Source organism: Aotus nancymaae, unplaced genomic scaffold, assembly GCF_030222135.1.
Source record: "Aotus nancymaae isolate 86718 unplaced genomic scaffold, 86718_ANA_hifiasm-v0.15.2.pri h1tg000046l, whole genome shotgun sequence".
NCBI classification, from domain to species: domain Eukaryota; kingdom Metazoa; phylum Chordata; class Mammalia; order Primates; family Aotidae; genus Aotus; species Aotus nancymaae.
Genome location: NW_026988460.1, coordinates 31152560 through 31171601, shown reverse-complemented (window position 1 = coordinate 31171601; position 19042 = coordinate 31152560). Strand labels below are relative to the sequence as shown.

At 41.6% G+C, this 19042-nt stretch overlaps 1 protein-coding gene across 18 annotated transcripts in view; it reads left to right on the top strand.

Annotated features, from left to right (window-relative positions):
- The window catches only part of KALRN (kalirin RhoGEF kinase), a 699137-nt gene that overhangs the window by 444390 nt on the left and 235705 nt on the right, over positions 1–19042 (top strand). For all 18 annotated transcript variants that reach the window (XM_021673991.2, XM_021674000.2, XM_064362131.1 and 15 more), the window contains exons 26-30: positions 2555–2624; positions 5369–5458; positions 10616–10708; positions 16366–16477; positions 18800–18990. In XM_021673991.2, the coding sequence (XP_021529666.2) occupies positions 2555–2624; positions 5369–5458; positions 10616–10708; positions 16366–16477; positions 18800–18990 (556 nt within the window). The remainder of the gene's footprint in view (positions 1–2554; positions 2625–5368; positions 5459–10615; positions 10709–16365; positions 16478–18799; positions 18991–19042) is intronic.

Below are 19042 nucleotides of genomic sequence, written 5' to 3'. Positions count from 1 at the left end.
CTCTTCAAGGAGAGGAGCCCAGGCTGGGGACGGCAGTTCATGCCTATAATCTCAGCTCTTTGGGAGGTCAAGGCAAGAGAATTGCTTGAGTTCAGGAGTTTGAGACCAGCCTGGGCAACATGGCAAGACCTCATCTCTATTATTTAAATTTTTTAAATTTTGAATTAAATATATATAAGTATATATATGAATGTATGTGTACCTGTGTGTGTGTATATATGATAATGACCTAGATTGATTCTTTTCTCAATAAAAAAAGAGTATATTTTTCCCTTTGGGTCTTAAGTGTGATCCTCAATTATAACATTATAGCACTTTTTAAAATTTGCATTTTAATGGTCATATTAAGTACATACTAGTTTAAATGTGTCACTTACAGTTTTTTTTTTTTTTTTTTGAGACGGAGTCTTGCTCTGTCATCCAGGCTGGAGTGCAGTGGCACGTTCTCGGCTCACTGCAACTTCTGATTCCCTGGTTCAAGTGATTCTCCTGCCTCAGCCTCCCGAGTAGCTGGGATTACAGGCACGTGGCACCACGCCCAGCTAATTTTTGTATTTTTAGTAGAGACGGGTTTCACCGTGTTGGCCAGGATGGTCTCAATTTCCTGACCTCATGATCCGCCCACCTCGGCCTCCCAAAGTGCTGGGATTACAGGCGTGAGCCACTGTGCCCGGCCACTTGTAGTTCTTTAAAAAGTAGCAACAAATATGACACTTTATTGACCTTGAGCACTACATATTTGCATTTCTGAAGCCCAAATTGCATTATAATTACTCTATGATTCAGGTCAGAATACTCTAAAATCACTTATGTAAGGACAAAGATGATGATCACCAACTGGGTACTTCTTGGAGTCCCCCAGATTTTTTTAAAATGTTTTTTTTCTTATTATTAAAGCAGTGCTCATTTATTGTAAAAAAAATTACAGATGGACAAATAAGTCATCTGTTAGCGCATCAACTATTACTAGCATTTTGGCTTTCCAAATAGGACCTGCCAAACATTTTTTATTGCACATATATATTTTTAAGCTCTAAAACATCATTCTATGTCACTGAAGGAGGAACACATGCAACACTTATGTAAAATCCATAACCACTTGTAATTAAACATACTGCCAAAATACGTGAACAATAGAAGCTAGGAAGAGTTGGTCAAACACCTTTTTCCCCTCTATGGTACAGGTAAGTAGTAGAGTTAAGCAGAACCACTTTATATCTTATACTTCAATTTTTGAAGATAATACATTCTCACAATTTTAAAATCAAAATTAGACAGAAAAGTAAACATTGAGAAGTATCACCTACCACTGTCTTCTATTCTGTTCCTTCACCTGCTTTCCTGTGGTAATGTCTTTTATTCATTTATTGGGTTGGAAATAAGAATATGTCATCCCTATGTAGACAAAAAGTTGCATATTCTATACATTCTTCTGTACCTTTTCCCACTTAGCTTTTCCCAGAGTTCTTCCATATGAAATCATAGAGAGCTGTGTATTTTTTTCATAGCTACATAGTACTTAGTTCTGTGGGTGTGCCATAGTTGAAATGTCTTGTTCTTTACAGACCATCTTTTGCTTGTATAAACAATGTCATCACTAATACTCATGTCTATACATCATCTTATATATGTAGATGTAACTACAGGAAAATTTCCAGAATTAAAATTGCAGAGTCAAAAAATAAACACATTTGTTATTTAATCGATCCTGTCAAATTGTTCCTTGTAAAGATCATAGCATTTCCACTCTGTCAGTACGTATCCCCAAAGCCTCATCATTATTTTTTATTTGAAAAATACTGTGTTTTTTAAAGCAAATACCATTCTAATAATAATGCTGGCTTGTTAGAATTTATATCCTCTGAAACCAAACCAATGATTTAATACATTATTTTGAAGTCAGTGTAGTTATTTATTATTTATATTAACTTGGAAAGGAGCCATGGCACAGATAACCACATTGGCAGATAATTCAATTGTAATTCGATTCAGCTTTGGAATGTGTTATGACTTTTTACCCATTAAATTTTATTTCCTAGTGGTGTTTGTATTATAAAACATTGTTTAACACATAGTTTTTAGTACAAATTGGCTCCTGGTGGAAGACAGAGGCCAACAATTAGAAAGAGGCCAGTGCAGGATGAATTTTTTTCTACTTTATCTCTGGGATAATGTGATATTTTATTTTGTTTCTTTGAAATATCTGTATTATTTAAAATATTTATGATGTGCTCAGATTACTTGTGTAAAAAAGTAGATTCATACTTGCTGATAAAAAGTCCAACACAAATACAATATTTCATTATTATTTTCACCCCTAGATGTTTTCGCCCTGAAAGAATATTATTTTAAGTAGCACTAATTAATCAATTAACCTACATTTTAATGAAATTAGTTCCAACATTTAAAAACTTCACCTCACCATCTATCACTTAGACAGTAGAGAAGCCATGTGTAAATAATTGAGAAGTTATGGTTGTGCTGACCTCGGTGCAATCCTGTGGGGGGTCAGCTGCACAGAGGCGTCTGATTCAGTCTTTTTCTCCTCTTGCAGCATCTTCCTCAAAGAGCTGGAGAAGTACGAGCAGCTGCCTGAAGATGTGGGACACTGCTTTGTTACCTGGGTAACCAACCTGAAATCCTCCTCCACTGCCCATACATGTGGCACCACTCTTCAGTGCCTGACCTGAGGACTGGTGTCACTGCCTGTCTCACACAGGACCAGGGGCTCCCGAGAGGGATCATGAGTAGGTCTGAGAGAAGTCTTGGGAAAAGTTCTTAGACATCAAGATTAACCTCCCTCTTAAACTGTCTAAGAACTTTCTAAAATTGTGAGATCAGAAGAGTGGCACAAGGCTGGGCACAGTGGCTCACGCCTGTGATCCCAGCACTTTGGGAGGCTGAGGCGGGCAGATTACCTGAGGTTGGGAGTTCGAAACCAGCCTGAGCAACATGGAGAAACCCCATCTCTACTAAAAATACAAAATTAGCCAGGCATGGTGGCACATGCCTGTAATCCCAGCTACTCAGGAGGCTGAGACAGGAGAATCACTTGAACTCGGGAGGCGGAGGTTGCGGTGAGCTGAGATCGCAGCTCGGTTCATTAGCTGTTGTTACAGGATTCAGATTAGGGAATTAAACCTTTAGGAAGCCACCTAACCGACTTAAAAAATTTTTTTATCTTTAATTTTGTGTACACATGGTAGGTGTATATGTTTATGGGGCAGACTAAATATGTTGATACAGGCATACAATATGAAATAAGCACATCATGGAGAATGTGTGGAGTGTCCATCTCCTCAAGTGTTTATCCTTTGAGTTCCACCTAACCATTGGTTACATTTTCTTCTTTCATAGAGAAAAACAGATTTTTTGGGCATCCATCCCTATTCTGACCCACAAGATGAGTGGTCAGCCTCCTTCATACTATTGTCATGGGCCAAGGAAAGGGGCTGAATGTACCAGCTTCTAATTATACAAACTGAAACATTAGTCTTCATTGGCTCTCCACTCTGAACTCAGGCTCATGTACAATATATGAATGCAAACATCTCCTGGGAAGTTCACTTAGGACACTGAGTGCAAACATGGAAATCCCCGAGGTCGGGCGTTCTACTACTTAATAATTACCGGATAATAACTTCCACTCATAATGGGCTAATTACCTTTCAAAGTGTCTTCATGATTCAGAGACTTTATGTTCTCAACAGCCCTATGTGGTAGGCAGGACTATGGTTTATGTTTTAGATTTTAAAGATGGGAAAATCTCAGATGAGATAGGAGGTTGACTAGTTTACTGACATGTAATAAATATCACAGCCAGTCCCACAACTCAAGACCTCACTCCCAGACAAGCTTTTTTTCATGAACTCTTAATGCTTGCTTTCAAGCACTCTTGTTTCTTCAGAAAGCTCAGCTACCATCTTATTTTCTTCTAATACATTTTCTACCTCTAAATAGGTGAGCCAATGCAAAGCTCGTATTAATGCTGATACATAATTTATGATTCCTTGCACAGCCAACATAGAGAATGGCAAGATTGACCATTAAGTAAAGGGGTACTTTTTGCATCTTGTTTCATGAAATTTGTGGATTTCCTTTACAGTCAGTCATAAGAATGATTTATCATCATCTCCTCGGGTTGACAAATAACCTCCTAGGTAGTATATAGCCCTGAAAATTGGTTTCAGAAAATTTTTGTGATTGGATAAAATATTCATCTTTTGCCAAGAATTATCCCAAGGTGACTTTCTTAAGTCTCATAATATATGAGTGTAATGCAGAAATGAAGGGTAGAAGAAATTGTTTATAATGTATTGAAAGAAAGTGGTTAAGACCAAGAAGCCTAAAGTCAGATACCCTGCTTAGTTAAGTGACTTTGAATTCCCACAGTTAGCTGGTAGGGCTCTGCTACCTGCTTACTGTGGGAATTCAAAGTCACTTAACCAGCCTGTGCCACAGTTTTCTCATCGGCAAACTGGGAATAATATAGAACTCACTGTGTAGAGGTCTCATGAGGACAAGATGCGTGAATATACGTAAAGCTCTTAGAACAATGCTAGCATAAATGAAGTCTGCTGTAATAAACACATATTTGGGCTGCTGTCTCAGAAGAGGATGCAAACACAAAGTTCCAAAGGCTCTGAGATGGGCAGCATTTCACCAAATAAGAAAAGCATTTGGTGGCCAAAATATACATACCTTTCCCAGTAACCTTATGGCTGGGTGAAAATAAGAAATGAATTTTCACCCAGCCATAAGGTTCCTGGCTTGAAGTAACAAAATCTCGTTAGGAACCATTGTTTAGCCTCTGCCCCAGGGGTCAATCTGCTTTCTCTCCCCTCGCCCACCCCCGTCATTGCTCTGGGAAGTTGGGGATGATAGAGTTGCTTGACATGCCCTTCTCCTCTCTCCAATGGAGACATTTAGAGTACAAGCACATCTACCTCTGAGAATGTACTTTATCTTCATTATTTGTCTTTGTATTCAGAGCAAATGCTGTCTTTTTTCAAGATGGGGAGCACAATTGTAGATAATCCAAAAAAGGGTAAAATCAGTAACTAAGTTCTGTTCAATTTCAGAATAGATCACTATATATGAGTTGCTTTTCCTGATTCTTCCTAGCACAAACTAGTATTAAAATGAGCTCAGTTTCAGAAGCTTTTTCTACATGCTGACAGGAGAAAGACATCTCCATGTCTGTTAGGGGACCATGGGGGCTGGATGAGCATAGAACATTTGCCATAGAAAATCTAGCCCTTGGTATCTGAGGGTTTTAACTGTACGGCCCTTGCTGGGCCCTTTAGCATTGTGGACAGAAGGGAGCAACTAATGTATGCTTATCTGTTATTATCTTTGTTCTTTTTAGGCAGACAAATTTCAGATGTATGTCACCTACTGTAAAAACAAGCCTGATTCCAACCAGCTTATCCTGGAGCATGCGGGCACCTTCTTTGATGTAAGCTGTGGTTTTCCATTTTTGAGCAGCTGATGAGCAGGTGGAAATGCTTCTCTGCTTTAGCATAATGGATGTTTAGCTATCCTTTGTTCCTAATTTTTCTTTACTGGCCACTCCAAACCTTAAGCATGAAAAAAACCAAAAATGTATATGCCTGTATTTTGTTTTACCCTATCCTGTGTCAACCAATGTGATTTTTGATGAGGCAAATTTGTCTCCATGCCTCCACACCAAACCTAGGTAGCCATAAAGCACATGTTTAGAGCAGGCCCACTGTGATGCAGCTGTTGATTAATGTATTTCACTTCTGCTTCATATATAGCTCTCACAAACGTAGTGTTTCCAAAAGTGTGATCCTTGGACCTCAGTCTACATCTGTTAAATCAGAATCTATCAGGGGGAGCCCAACAACTTGAGTTTTAAGGAGGCCTCTGGGTGACTGAAGTCCAGTCAAGGTTGAGAATCACTTCTCTAATGCAATTGTTTTGACTTTGGCTACACATTGGAATCACCTGGCAAGCTTTGAAAAAAACTGATCCTGAATCCCATGCCTGAGGTTCTGCTATGATTGGCCTGACTATGGCCTGAGCATTGGGATATTTTAGTTTCTGGTGAGAGTGATGTGCAGCCAGGACTGAACACTTCTGCTGTGATAGAAGCCAAGAAAAGAGTGAGGCTGGTGTGCCTTGTCATATCCTTTGGTTTGGAATGATGACACAATCTTGTTGGTGAATGGTGAGATCTATCTATTCAGTGCTGATTCCCAAAGAGAGTGATGTATTGGCTTTACAGTAAGCAAAATCAAAAGGGTCCCTGCAGGATTCAAAGGATGAATAAGAGGGAAAGATGAAATTGGGGAAAAAAGAAAGTTTAGTGAGAGGCCAACTATAGCAGTGACGGCCATTTTGGTAGTCATATCAGAAGTGATGAACTAGAAACTTAGAACTTTTTAAAGGTTATCTATCTTTCTGCCTACCTGTTTTCATTTTTTTCATACATGTTTGGATGTCCACTGTATGCAAGGTAGTGGGCTAGGCTCCGTGAAGAATAAAAGACATTTAAACAGGGTTCTTGTACTCAGGTGTGCAAAAGAAACCTTCCCTGAGCATCTTTCTAGCCTGGCACTGCCTCAACAGAAGTGATTCTACAAATGTCTTATGTTCAGTAAAGAAATGACACTCTAATGAGAGAAAGCCAGATGAAGAAACACATACATATTTTTTTTAATGGAGCATTAATATGGAAATGGCTCTATGTGTCCCACACTGGAATATCTGGGGTTAGATTTGGTACCAAAGAAGAACCCAAGAAAAGTACTTCCTTGACCTGATATTATTGGGTATCATATTGGATGCTCTATACCACCATTACCTCTGATTGAGAATCTTTTTCCCTTAGGATGCTTCTGTTGATTATTCATGAATAGTATCCAGAAGGTTCTTTCTGAAGTTTTAAATGTATCATGTCCTGTCTTCCACTTAGGACTTTTCTGACATACATGTCCTGTGCTCTGAGCATGCCTCAAACTCTTCTGCTTCATATCTTTGCTCACATTGCTCTCTCTGCCTAGGATAGATTGTGTCCCCTCCACACCACACCACCCCCCCACACACACACACACACACATCCTTCTTTCTCTCTCTCTCCAGAATTCTTCCTATCCTTTAAAGGTCACATGCTGCTTCCTGCATGAATCCTTTCCTTTGTACTTTGTATCTTTGTTATAGCATTTGTAATGATTTTCCTTTGGGCAGGTTAGCAGTATACCTTTCTATTACTTGTATCTCCCTCCACCTGTGAGCTCCTTGAGACTTTATGCCTGATTCATATTTGTAAACATCTCAGTGCATGGCACTAGACTGTGTTTTCCCTTAGTCCTACATACCTCACATCTCCATTTCTAGCCAATTTCTAGGCTTTGATAAGTCAGGTATATCCCCAAATTTCCCACCCTGTCTCCCATTTCCAATGTAGTGCCTAGTGAGCCTCTACCTTAGTTGGAAAAGCTGATGGAAGCCAGAAAAACAGTCCAGTAGGAGTTCTTCAAGTCTGCCCTGGAAGTGGGGAAGGAGGAGAGTAAACTCTCCGATTGTTTTCAAAACTTTCCAAAAGGTATAATCTTTGCAACTTATTTTCATTTCGTCAGAACAGTTTCCCTAACTTCTACATTTAGGAACCATATGCTTTAGGCCCTCATTCTATAAATGAGATAAACCCTTAATAAAGGGAGTCTCCTAATATCCATTACTGTAAAGAGAGCACAGAGAATTAAAGTCCTAGAAAGGGTTACACATTCACATGATCCAGAACGTTTGACCCTAAATGTGAGAACAGCGTGGGTGTGATGTCTCAGTTTGGTTTGACTGATGTAGGCCCCTTCCTTGCTGCTCCACATGCAGCCTTCCTGAAACTGGGCTTCTCATCAGAGAGGGAAGAGTGTCAAAGGTGCATTGTTGCTTGTGCTGTCTTGCCAAAACCCCGAGATAAACTCACAAGTTCTGTTGCCTGAAGACAGTCAAGCTGCAGCTGTTTTGCCCATCATCCTCAAACAAGTCTTGTAACCACACACCTCTGGGGCAGAGGCAAATGGTGACAAAATTACTGCTCTCTGGGATAGAAATAATTTTTGATAGGAAATGGAATAATTTTTAAAATTGTTATTCTCCCTCCTTTACTATTCTTCATAGCCCCATAACAAGTCTTATCTAGTCTATCTTTAAAATATCTCTTTTTTGGCCGAGCATGGTGGCTCACGCCTGTAATCCAAGCAGTTTGGAGGCCAAGGCGGGCGGATCACCTGAGGTTGGGAGTTCAGGACCAGCCTGACCAACGTGGTGAAACCTCATCTTTTAAAAAAAAAAAAAAAAGAAAGAAAATATCTCTTTATTCTTCCCAATGCTTTATTCTCACTAATTCTAGCTTAGAGCATACGCCTACATTGCATACCTGGACCTATTTTAAAATAACAGCTTTATTGAGAGATGATTTCAGATATCATACATTTCAACCATTTAAAGTATGAATTCAGTGGTTTTTTGTGTGTGCTGACAGATATGTGCAACCATCCCTACAGTCAATTTTAGGGCATTTTTATCACCTCACAAAGCAATCCTGTAATCCTTTAGCTATCACCCCCCAGCTCTCCACCACAAACTCCCACCCCCAAACAACCAATGATATATACTTTGTGTCTCTACAGATAGATCTGCCTTGCCTGGACATTTCATAAAAATTGAGTCAATACATGTTCTTTTGTGACTGGCTTCTTTCACTTAGCATAATGTTGTCAGGGTTCATCTATTTTGTTTCATGCATCAGGACTTCATTTCCTTTTCTGTCTAAGGATTATTCCATTGTATGATTATACAACATGTTGTTTTTCCATTTATCAGTTTATGTATATTTGGGTTGTTCATGCATGGATATATTTTATTTCTCTTGGGTATATACCTAGAACGTGAATTGCTGGATCATGTGGTAACTTTATGTCTACACACCTGGGCCTTTCCAATAGCCTCGTAACTTGTCTCTCTCTCTCTCTCAAGTGTTTTTTTCTTTTTGTTGTTGTTTTTTGTTTGTTTTGAGATAGGGTCTCTCTCTGTCACCCATGCTGAGTGCAGTGGCATGATCATAGCTCAGTGTAGCCTTGACCTCCTGGGCTCAAGTAATCCTCCCACCTCAGCCTCCCAAGTAGCTGGGACTACAGGCATGTGCCACCATACCCAGCTAATTTTTGTATTTTTTTGTAGAGATGGGATCTGGTTATGTTGCCCAGGCTAGTCTTGAACTCCTGGACACAAGTGGTACTCCCACCTCGGCCTCCCAAAGTGCTGTAATTACAGGCATGAGACACCATGCCTTGGCTGTTTTTTCTCTTTAAGATCTGTGATGCTTTATTGAAAAAATTACCATCATATCCTAACTCTTTCCTAACTCAAACCCATCAATGACCCAACTTTGCATATCTAACTATATTTTTCACTTCTTATAGAAGGTGGGTGTTCATCCTCTGTACCATTCAGTTGTGATCCTCATCATCACCTAACCATACAATGATTATTTCAGCTAGTACATTTTGTGTTTGATGTGAGTGAATGTCATTCTTCTAATCTTTTACTTAACCCACCCTGTCTGCCCACCTCACCTCTAAGCCCCAGGTGAGGTTTAGGCTTATCTCTACTAACCACCCGGCCACTCCCAACCCCAGTAACCTCTCTCTGTTTTTATTGGCTGTACAATTTCCCCTATTGTCCTTTGTTGATCTCTAGTTCATGTGCATTGAGTATTCTCAGCTAGACTGTAAGCTTTTTGAGGGTAGGGACAAAAATATACCTTTCTCTGACCCTTATAACCCCTAGATTTTGGGGAGTGGAAGATTATTTTGGAGGTAGGTTAGAGAGTAGATTAAAAGGAGAGATTAGAAGCACAAACAGCAGTTGGAGGCCATGGCCTTAGCCTGGGAATGAGTGATGAAGGTGATGTCCCTGGAAATGGAAAGGAAGGATTTGTCACCAGAAATAACAGCGGAGAAGTTACTGAAATTGACTCTGTGATTTTTAGCTTAGGAGACCTGAAGAATGAAGGAGGTGCCATTGATCACAATGAAACATTTATAAGAAAGTGATGACCCTAAGTTGGAGTGTGTTAAATTTAAAGAGTAGGAAGGTATTAATTAAAGAGATATATCTTTCTGCTATTTTAAGGAGACTGAGGGCAGGGAAAGGCTCATCAGGAGTCATCAGAATGGAAGTTGAAGCCTCATTCTCTGCCTTCCCTGTACTCGCTCCCCTTTTTGAAGTTTATTTCCTTTCACTCCTACTTCATCTCTCCTTACCTTCCACTCTGTTATTTACCTTATTGCTCTCTTTTCTACTGTTCTTTTTCTCCATTTTTGCCCAATTTCTATTTGTTTCACACACTGCTTCGTTCCCTAACCTTTCTCCCTTTTTACTCTCTCTCCTGTTTTCTCTCTATATGCATCTTGGTCTCTTTTGTTTCTCTTTTTACTCCCCTCTCCCTATCAAAGACCATTTTCTCATACTTGTCTACCTTTTTCTCTTTCTTCCTCTCTTCTGGTTCCTGCCTCTCTCCTTTCAGAACGCACACATATGCACATGCCCCTCTATGTCTAATTACACCTTGTTTTCATCCCTATAGGAGATACAGCAGCGGCATGGTCTGGCCAACTCCATCTCTTCCTACCTAATTAAGCCTGTTCAAAGGATCACCAAATATCAACTGCTCCTGAAGGTACCTCCCCTCTCCTCCTCCTCCCACTCCATTGCCTACTGCCTGGGCCAAGGGATTCCCAGCTTTGGCCCCTAAGGTTGGGAATGCTTCCGCCTGAAGACCTTTCTTCTACCTAGAGCAGCACTTCAACCCACACTGGCATTGCTGTCCTATCCCACAGAATTCCAGATGCCTCTTTTAAGGCAGAACGGGGAGAAATGGGAGCAGGAATAAGTTGTGACCATTTTCTCACCTACCTACCACTGCACAACTTTTAGCAATTGCCTTCTCAGGCACTGACTGGCCCCTAGATGCTTTCTTGTCCCTCCTTCCAGAAGCAGATTCCTCCTGGTAGCCCCTGCTTTTGATGAAATCAAGGATCAGAATCTGGCTGGGCACAGTGGCTCATACCTATCATCCCAGCACTTTGGGAGGCTGAGGTGGGGAGATCACTTGGGGCCAGGAGTTTGAGACCAGCCTGGCCAACATGGTAAAATTCCATCTCTACTAAAAATACAAAAAGATTAGCCAGGTGTGGTGGTGTGTGCCTGTAATCCCAGTTACTCGGGAAGCTGTGGCAGAAGAATCGCTTGAACCTGAGAGGCAGAGGCTGCAGTGATCCAAGATCGTGCCACTGCACTCCAGCCTGGGCAACAAAGTGAGACTCAGTCAAAAAAAAAAAAAAAAAAAAAGGTCAGAGGCCTAAGGGAAGTGCTAGTTTACATGGGTAGTAGAGGCCAGGGTGGCACCTACCATTGCCTTAATCTCTGCTTTGTGAATGTCAAGATGATGAGGATTTTGAGGGAAAATAGTCAAAGGGTACATATTAAAACACAAGGGTATTCTTATATCTATAGGTTCTCAAATGTTAGGGGTTCTTCTGGAGCCAACCAAGAGATTTGGATTTTTCCTTCAAAATATTTTCTTTAAAAGTTAAGTAACCAAATATATAAAACACTAAGTAATTTGGGTTGATCCTTCTTGTATAATAATGCATTGATACACTGAAAATAATGTCATTTCCACAGAAAGCCTGGGGAATTGACACAGGTAGCTAAATAACACCCATCTATACTCTTAAGGTTTAGGGGTAGAGTTTTCCCTCATTTGGAATATCCTGCTGGTTGCTCCTTTAATGCAAAGATAAAGGGATAGTAGGGGATATGTTATAAGCACATTGTGTAATTTCAGAGAAAAACTGATGTAATTCAGCTTATGTTTAGAGATGCCTGCAAAAACTTCAGAGAAAAACTGATGTAATTCAGCTTCACTGAACCTGAAAACCAGTTTAATTTCAAATCCACCATTCTAGTCATACTGGAGTGAGTCCACCATTCCCAGCCTAGGTAATCTCCCTGGTTTAGCACTTAGGGTTCCATGATGAGAGGCGTGAGGGCAGCAGAGAAGTGAAGGTGCAAGAGCCTGTGCCCTGGTGGGTTTTTCTGTTCTCTAAGTCAGGGTGGAGCCATGCAACATCATTTCCCTTCAGCCTCTTTTCTCCAATTCTTCTGCTTCCTCATCTCCTAGAAAAGGCTACGGGCATCTGCTTCCAGAACTCCAGCCATCCAACCCCGCAGAAACAGCTTAAAGTGTTACAATCGGATATCACACCCTCGACCTCTATGAGGACTAGTGTGAGAAAAGAGTGTGCAGACATCTCAGCTGTTCAGGCAAAACTGCTTTCCCTTCTTTGTTTTTTGAAATGTCTTATATAAAGACTCACAGGAAATTCTTGTGAGATCTCAGGACAGAGGTGTAAGGAATCCTCTCTCCTGAAAAATGAGTACCCTTTCTATCTTTAAATGACAGATGCTTAGGCCCTTCTTTACCTGTGGCTATTCAAAAGTTAGCACTGAATTTTGTGGTTGGTTACAGTAGAATCTCCTTAGCCCAGATTTTGTGTATAATTGTCTTCTTCTTTCCTGTCCCACTAAATGCTTGGCCTTTTAAAATTATTTTTGTTGGCCGGGTGTGGTGGCTTATGCTTGTAATCCCAGCACTTTGGGAGGCCGAGGCAGGTGGATTGCTTGAGGTCAGGAGTTCAAGACCAGCCTGGTCAACATGGTGAAACCCGTCTCTACAAAAAAATTAGCTGGGCATGGTGGCGTGTGCCTGTAATCTCAGCTACTCAGAGGCTGAGGCATGAGAATTGCTTGAACCTCGGCGGTGGAGGCAGCAGTGAGCCAGTATCATGCCACTGCACTCCAGCTTGGGCAACAGAGTGAGACTCCGTCTCAAAAAATAAATGAATAAAATGTAAAATAAAATTATTTTTCTTGTGCTAATAGACTTTTAAAAACCATAAAAGTTTTTATGATTTTTAAAGAGAGCCATGCCACTAAGGCCACAGAAGTAAATGTATGTATCCCAAAGGTTTTTCAAGAATTGGTTGGGTTGTAAATTTAAAAAGGAAAAAAAAAAAAGGCAAACCGATACTGACTCACCTATCCACACTGCTAGTGTCTTCTTACATCAACTAAGATGCAGTTCTAAAAAAAATATGGCTTTTCACCTCTCCCTTGAATCCTGTAAGGCTTAAGCCCCCTAGGATGAGTTATGTGGCACAGACAAGGGAGGGAAGTTTAGGACGGAATCGGCTTGTGCTTTGCTGAAGGCAGTTGAAGGGTTGGGCTCTGGACCTTTGTTCTAGAATTGAGTGTTTTAAGGAAGAGGTGCCTATGGAGGTAGCCAAGAAGTAGAAAAAGTGGCAGGATTTTGATTGTGAGGAAGTCATAAAATTATTTTTTTTTTAAGAAGATAAGCTGGGCTAGGCCGGGCACGGTGGCTCACGCCTGTAATCCCAGCACTTTGGGAGGCCTAGGCGGGTGGATCACGAGGTCAAGAGATCAAGACCATCTTGGTCAACATGGTGAAACCCCGTCTCTACTAAAAATACAAAAATTAGCTGGGCATGGTGGCACACGCCTGTAGTCCCAGCTACTCGGGAGGCTGAGGCAGGAGAATTGCTTGAACCCAGGAGGGGGAGGTTGCGGTGAGCCGAGATTGAGCCATTGCACTCCAGCCTGGGTAGCAAGAGTGAAACTCTGTCTCAAAAAAAAAAAAAAAAGAAGAAGATAGGCTGGGCTCAGTGACTTATGCCTGTAATCCCAGCACTTTGGGAGACTGAGGTGGGTGGATCACTTGAGGTCAGGAGTTTGAGACCAGCCTGACCAATACGGTGAAACCCTGTCTCTACTAAAAATACAAAAATTAGCCAGGCATGGTGGCATGCACCTGTAGTCCCAGTTACTTGGGAGGCTGAGACAGGAGAATTGCTTGAACCTGGGAGGCGGAGGTTGCAGTAAGCTGAGATCATGCCACTGCACTCCAGGCCCAGGACAGAGCAAGACTCTGTGTAAAAAAAGAAAAGAAGTATATAATTTTGGTCTCTTTTAAATGTGCTAGTGGCAGAGTGCCTGCTGAGTAAGAGAAAAACAGTTTGCTGAGCTTTTCTTATAAATAAATAATAGGGGATTTATTTTCATAAAGTCAGTTTTATTTCAAATAAATGTATATTGAATTATCAGTATCCTCTGGGGTTCATCTCTTTAGGTATGGCATGAAAGTAGAAACTTTATATCAGAGTGCTCAACATTCTTCATGTAAATCTGCTATGACTTTACGAAAGGATCCTAAATTAAATGTGGAGGCTTCTCCTTATCACGAAGTATAGCAAGGATCAGGGAAAATTTATTGACCCTGATGGTAGATTGGTAGACTTGCTAAATTGTTTTGGACAGGGAGGATTAAACTAATTCGTGTTTTCTGTCACAAACTGAAGCATATTTCTTGTTTTTTCTCTTATGTTTTGCCTCAGGATTTTCTTTGATGATGTATGAAAATAAGATTGGGAAGTTTAAAATAAGGAAAGGGGTGGGAGAATCTGAGAACTTTAGGTTGGCAGAAGTAAATACCACTTTCTGAACAAGGATGACATTATACAGACTGGAGCCAAGGACAGAGCTGAGAACTGATCACATCTCCCTCCCAAACATGTGATCTAGGTAGCACACTTCTTCTTTGGACACTCAAAGCTCCCTTATCCCTATGGAAATGTATCCAAGATAACACTAATGATTAGATTTTTATATCAGACTCTCGCTAATTAGATATCTTACCAAGTATAAAGCTTTACTCATAATTTCAAGGATACAAGTAATTCCAAGGCAGAGATGACACAGGGAAAAAGGCCAGGACCACCAGGGCAGCTCCACGTCCTTTCTTGCAGCATCAGGACATGCTGTGGCCAGACTGATCTACAAGGTCTGTAAATTATGTGCGTCACATTGTATGGCTTGCCCTGAAAAGAGCCATTTGCTCATTAAGGATATTCCCTTTTTACTTAGATAGTTGCATAGCTTATGTGACACCTTCCAGAGAGCCATGCCTCTAAAGCCACAGATTCTAGGATTGTTTACTGTAAGAAGCCCTAGACAGACCAGATTTATCCTATTAAAAAGCATTTCCTAGTTAAGTCCTCTCTTGCTAGCAAGTACCATTAGGTTATTTGTGAGGAGGTCTGTCATTAACATGTTTACAAGATTTGATCTGGTGAACTTCTTTCTAGGAAAGGCACCTCCACTCAACCCTTGCCCCCTCAAGGAGAGAGTATAGTTTGCAGATCTGTTGCTTAACCATTCCTTTCCCAGTGTCAAAGTGAGCAAGATACAGTGACCCTAATAGGAAAAATGAAAAGCGAACATTCTGGTTTGAACAAAAATCATTCCAAATGGTCTTATGATTCTCCAGATAGTTGGAAATGATATTTTCTCCACCAACAAGATACTATGTATCTTTTTTGGGGATGGCGATGGCCGAGTCTCCAATGAGGAAATACAAAAGAAAGGACATGCTCCCCAGCTCCCCAGGAGGTAAAAGAAGGAGGGTATTGCCCCTGGAAGTCTCAGTGGGGGACAGAATATAGGAGATACAGGATTGATGTGGTGGATAAAGTGCCAGATTTGGATTCAGGCCCCTGCGTAGCCTCCAGTGAGTTATATAACCTGAGGAAAATCACTTCATCTCTCTTAATTGCACTTACCTCATCTGACAATGAAATAGTCTAGAATCCCATCTATTGGCCCAGATTAGGAATTCCTGATCCATATGATCTAAAAATAGTTTATTATTCTGGAATGTCATAAGCCTATTAAGTCTCCAACCTCAGATTGTTCCCAGTAAGATGGAAGCCAGCGTTCAGGCTATAGAGGCTTGTAAATAAAAGTGATGTCCACAGTAGACATGCAGGGATATATGAGTGCTGTGTAGCACACTCTTTATCTTGCCTTTATTCTCCTCATTCTTCTCTTTAGTCTCTTTATTGGATTACAAAATAGTGCACCTCTGTTCATGTGCTTTGCCGGGGTAGTCCCCTCTCTAAGAGGGCAGTCCAGTGACAGAGAAGGCCTCAGTTGCTGACTTATAGGTCAATCAATTTGGGAGTTGGGTTGGATTGAGTTAGTTTGGGCTAGATTGGGCTGAGAAAGCTCAGTGTGGGAGAAAAGTAGTGGTTGAATTCTTGGAGATAACCCCTTACCCCACCTCACCTCACTTTCTTTGTAGCTCAGAGGGAACCATTACAGAGAGTGAAGCTGGTCTGTAATTTCCTTGGTGGGTTAGGTGGTGGGAGGAAGCTGGGGGAGTTGGCCCTAATTGTGTCCGGAATTTTTTTTCCCCAGGAACTTTTAACTTGCTGCGAAGAAGGGAAAGGGGAGCTCAAGGATGGCCTGGAAGTGATGCTCAGTGTCCCAAAGAAAGCCAATGATGCCATGCATGTCAGCATGCTGGAAGGTAGCTGTCCTCCCAGCACTGGGGAAGCCTCTGGTCTTCCTTAAGACGGGAGAGCTTGCATCATGGGAGGGAGTGGCCTGAAGTTAGACAAGGTATGAGTCTGGAAGAGAGAATAAAGGACGACTAGTTACATAGACCCTTGTCATATGAGAGGGCCTCCACAAGAACCAACTTGGTTAGCACCCTGCTTCCAGGAAGGACCAGGCCTAAGCTACTGGAGGTTAGGTGGACACGAGAGAGTCCAGGACAGGCCATCATCCTCACTGTTGGTGTGCGAGATCCCCCAACCCACAGCAGTCTTGCTAGTCTGCATAGCGTCTGCATTGCATTGCCTTGGTCATCACAATGAATAGAAATCCTGATCACATAAACACATATAGACACACACAAAACATACCATCTTCAGCTTTATGTCCTTTTTTTTCATTATTATGGTAAAATATACAAAATATGTATAACATACATTTACCATTTTAACCATTTTACTATTCAGTGGCATTAAATACCTTCACATTCTCGTGCAACCAGCATTTTGTCCTCCTAGAAGGTTAGTAAGTCCAGCCAAAAAACTCTGATAAGACTTCAGTCAGCTGGAACTATCTTCTTAGGATGAGAAACCTGTAGAGTACGATTCCAGTAAAGTGGTCTTTAACACTGCAAAATGAGTGGGCAGAGCAGACATATTGGGGCGGAATTTGTTAGATGAGTTCAGATTTAACATTTTTTTTTGGGAGACCAAGGTGGATGGATCACTTGAGGTCAGGAGTTTGAGACCAGCCTGGCCAACATGACAAAACCCCATCTCTATTAAAAATACAAAACTTAGCCAGGCATGGTGGTACATGCCTGTAATCCCAGCTACTCAGGAGGCTGAAGTGTGAGAATCACTTGAACCCAGGAAGTGGAAGTTGCTGTGAGCTGAGATCATCCCACTGCACTCCAGCCTGGGCAATAGAGCAAGACTCCATCTCAAAAAAAAAAAAAAAAAAAAAAAGATTTAACATTTTTAATGGGTGCTAAAGGAAATGTGTATAGTCTTGCAAGTATGTAAGCACATGGGCTATTTTTTCTCTTCTGGACTCCATCCTACTCTGCCAGTACCACCAATACCACCTTAGGAGACTCGATCTGGTCTCCATACTTCTGGACCATCCTTAGCACCAGAAGCCTCAATTCTTAGAGCAAAGGAGCCCTGGCTATCTTCCCTAGACTGAGCAGGAACCATCTGAATGTATTCCTGTTGACACAGTTTCTCAACTCCTTTCCTCTGCAAGTACCCAGCTCCTCCAGTCAATCCCTGACCTATGCTCTGGATCCAGCTACTCCATGCGTGCTTTGTTTACCACCAGCAGCAACAGCACCTGGGAGCTTATCAGAAGACATTTATGGACTCACCCCACACCTACTGAATCAGAATATCTGGGGAGGTTGGGGATGGGCAGTAATCTATGCTTTCACAAGCTCTCCAGGTGATTCTTATGCACACTAACATTTGAGAGCCTCTCTTAAAAACTTAAAGTGGTGTAAATATAAACTGTTAAGTGCTTGTGCAAAGCAATCAAAGGGAGGAATTCTAGAAATAGAATATAAGAATTAAGGTAGGCCAGGCACAGTGACTCATGCCTGTAATCCTAGCACTTTGGGAGGCCAAGGTGGGAGGATCACTTGAGCCCAAGACCAGCCTGGGAAACATAGGGAGACCTTGTCTCTACAAAAAACACAAAAATTAGCTGGGCATGGTAGCACATATGTATAGACCAACTACCTGGGAGGCTAAGGTAGGAGGATCACTCGAACCTGGGAGTTCAAGGCTGCAGTGAGCCGTGATCATGCCACTGTACTCCAGCTGGGCAACAGAGCAAGACTTTGTCTCCAAATAAAAAAAGAATTAAGGTAATGACAAATAAAGAGGAGCTGAAGACACTCAGTCAGGCAGTGTTTGTCCTCAGCCCCACTCATAACTGCAAATCAGGAACAGTAGAAAGCTGTGGAGGACAAAGGAGCTATGGGATCTGCCCTTGCAGGAAGCCAACAGTGAGTGTGTGAGGATGTGAGGTTGCATAGGACCTTTGCAGGAGATTCCATGAATATTGGTTATGTATATTAAAGCCACGGTGCAGGAATTGGGCAGGAGAGATCTAATTGCAGTTCTCAGAGATGTCTATGGAAGTGTTCAGGAGTCTCTGGAGTTAGCAAAGAGAGAGAAACCCTGTAGGAACTGAGGACTAACAGTAAGAGAGGCCTTTCTCCAAAAGGGGAGTGGAACGTGGTCCCCGACTGGCAGTAGAGAAACTCCACAGGGTGGAAATGGGTGTTTTTCAGGGTTCGACGAGAACCTGGACGTGCAGGGGGAGTTGATTCTTCAGGATGCCTTTCAAGTGTGGGACCCAAAGTCGCTGATCCGGAAGGGGCGGGAGCGGCACTTGTTCCTCTTTGAGATCTCCTTGGTTTTTAGCAAGGAGATCAAAGACTCTACAGGACACACGAAATACGTTTACAAGAACAAGCTACTGGTAGGTGGGGCAGGTGGGGTAAGACAAGACTCCCTGCTTTCATAGAGCTCAT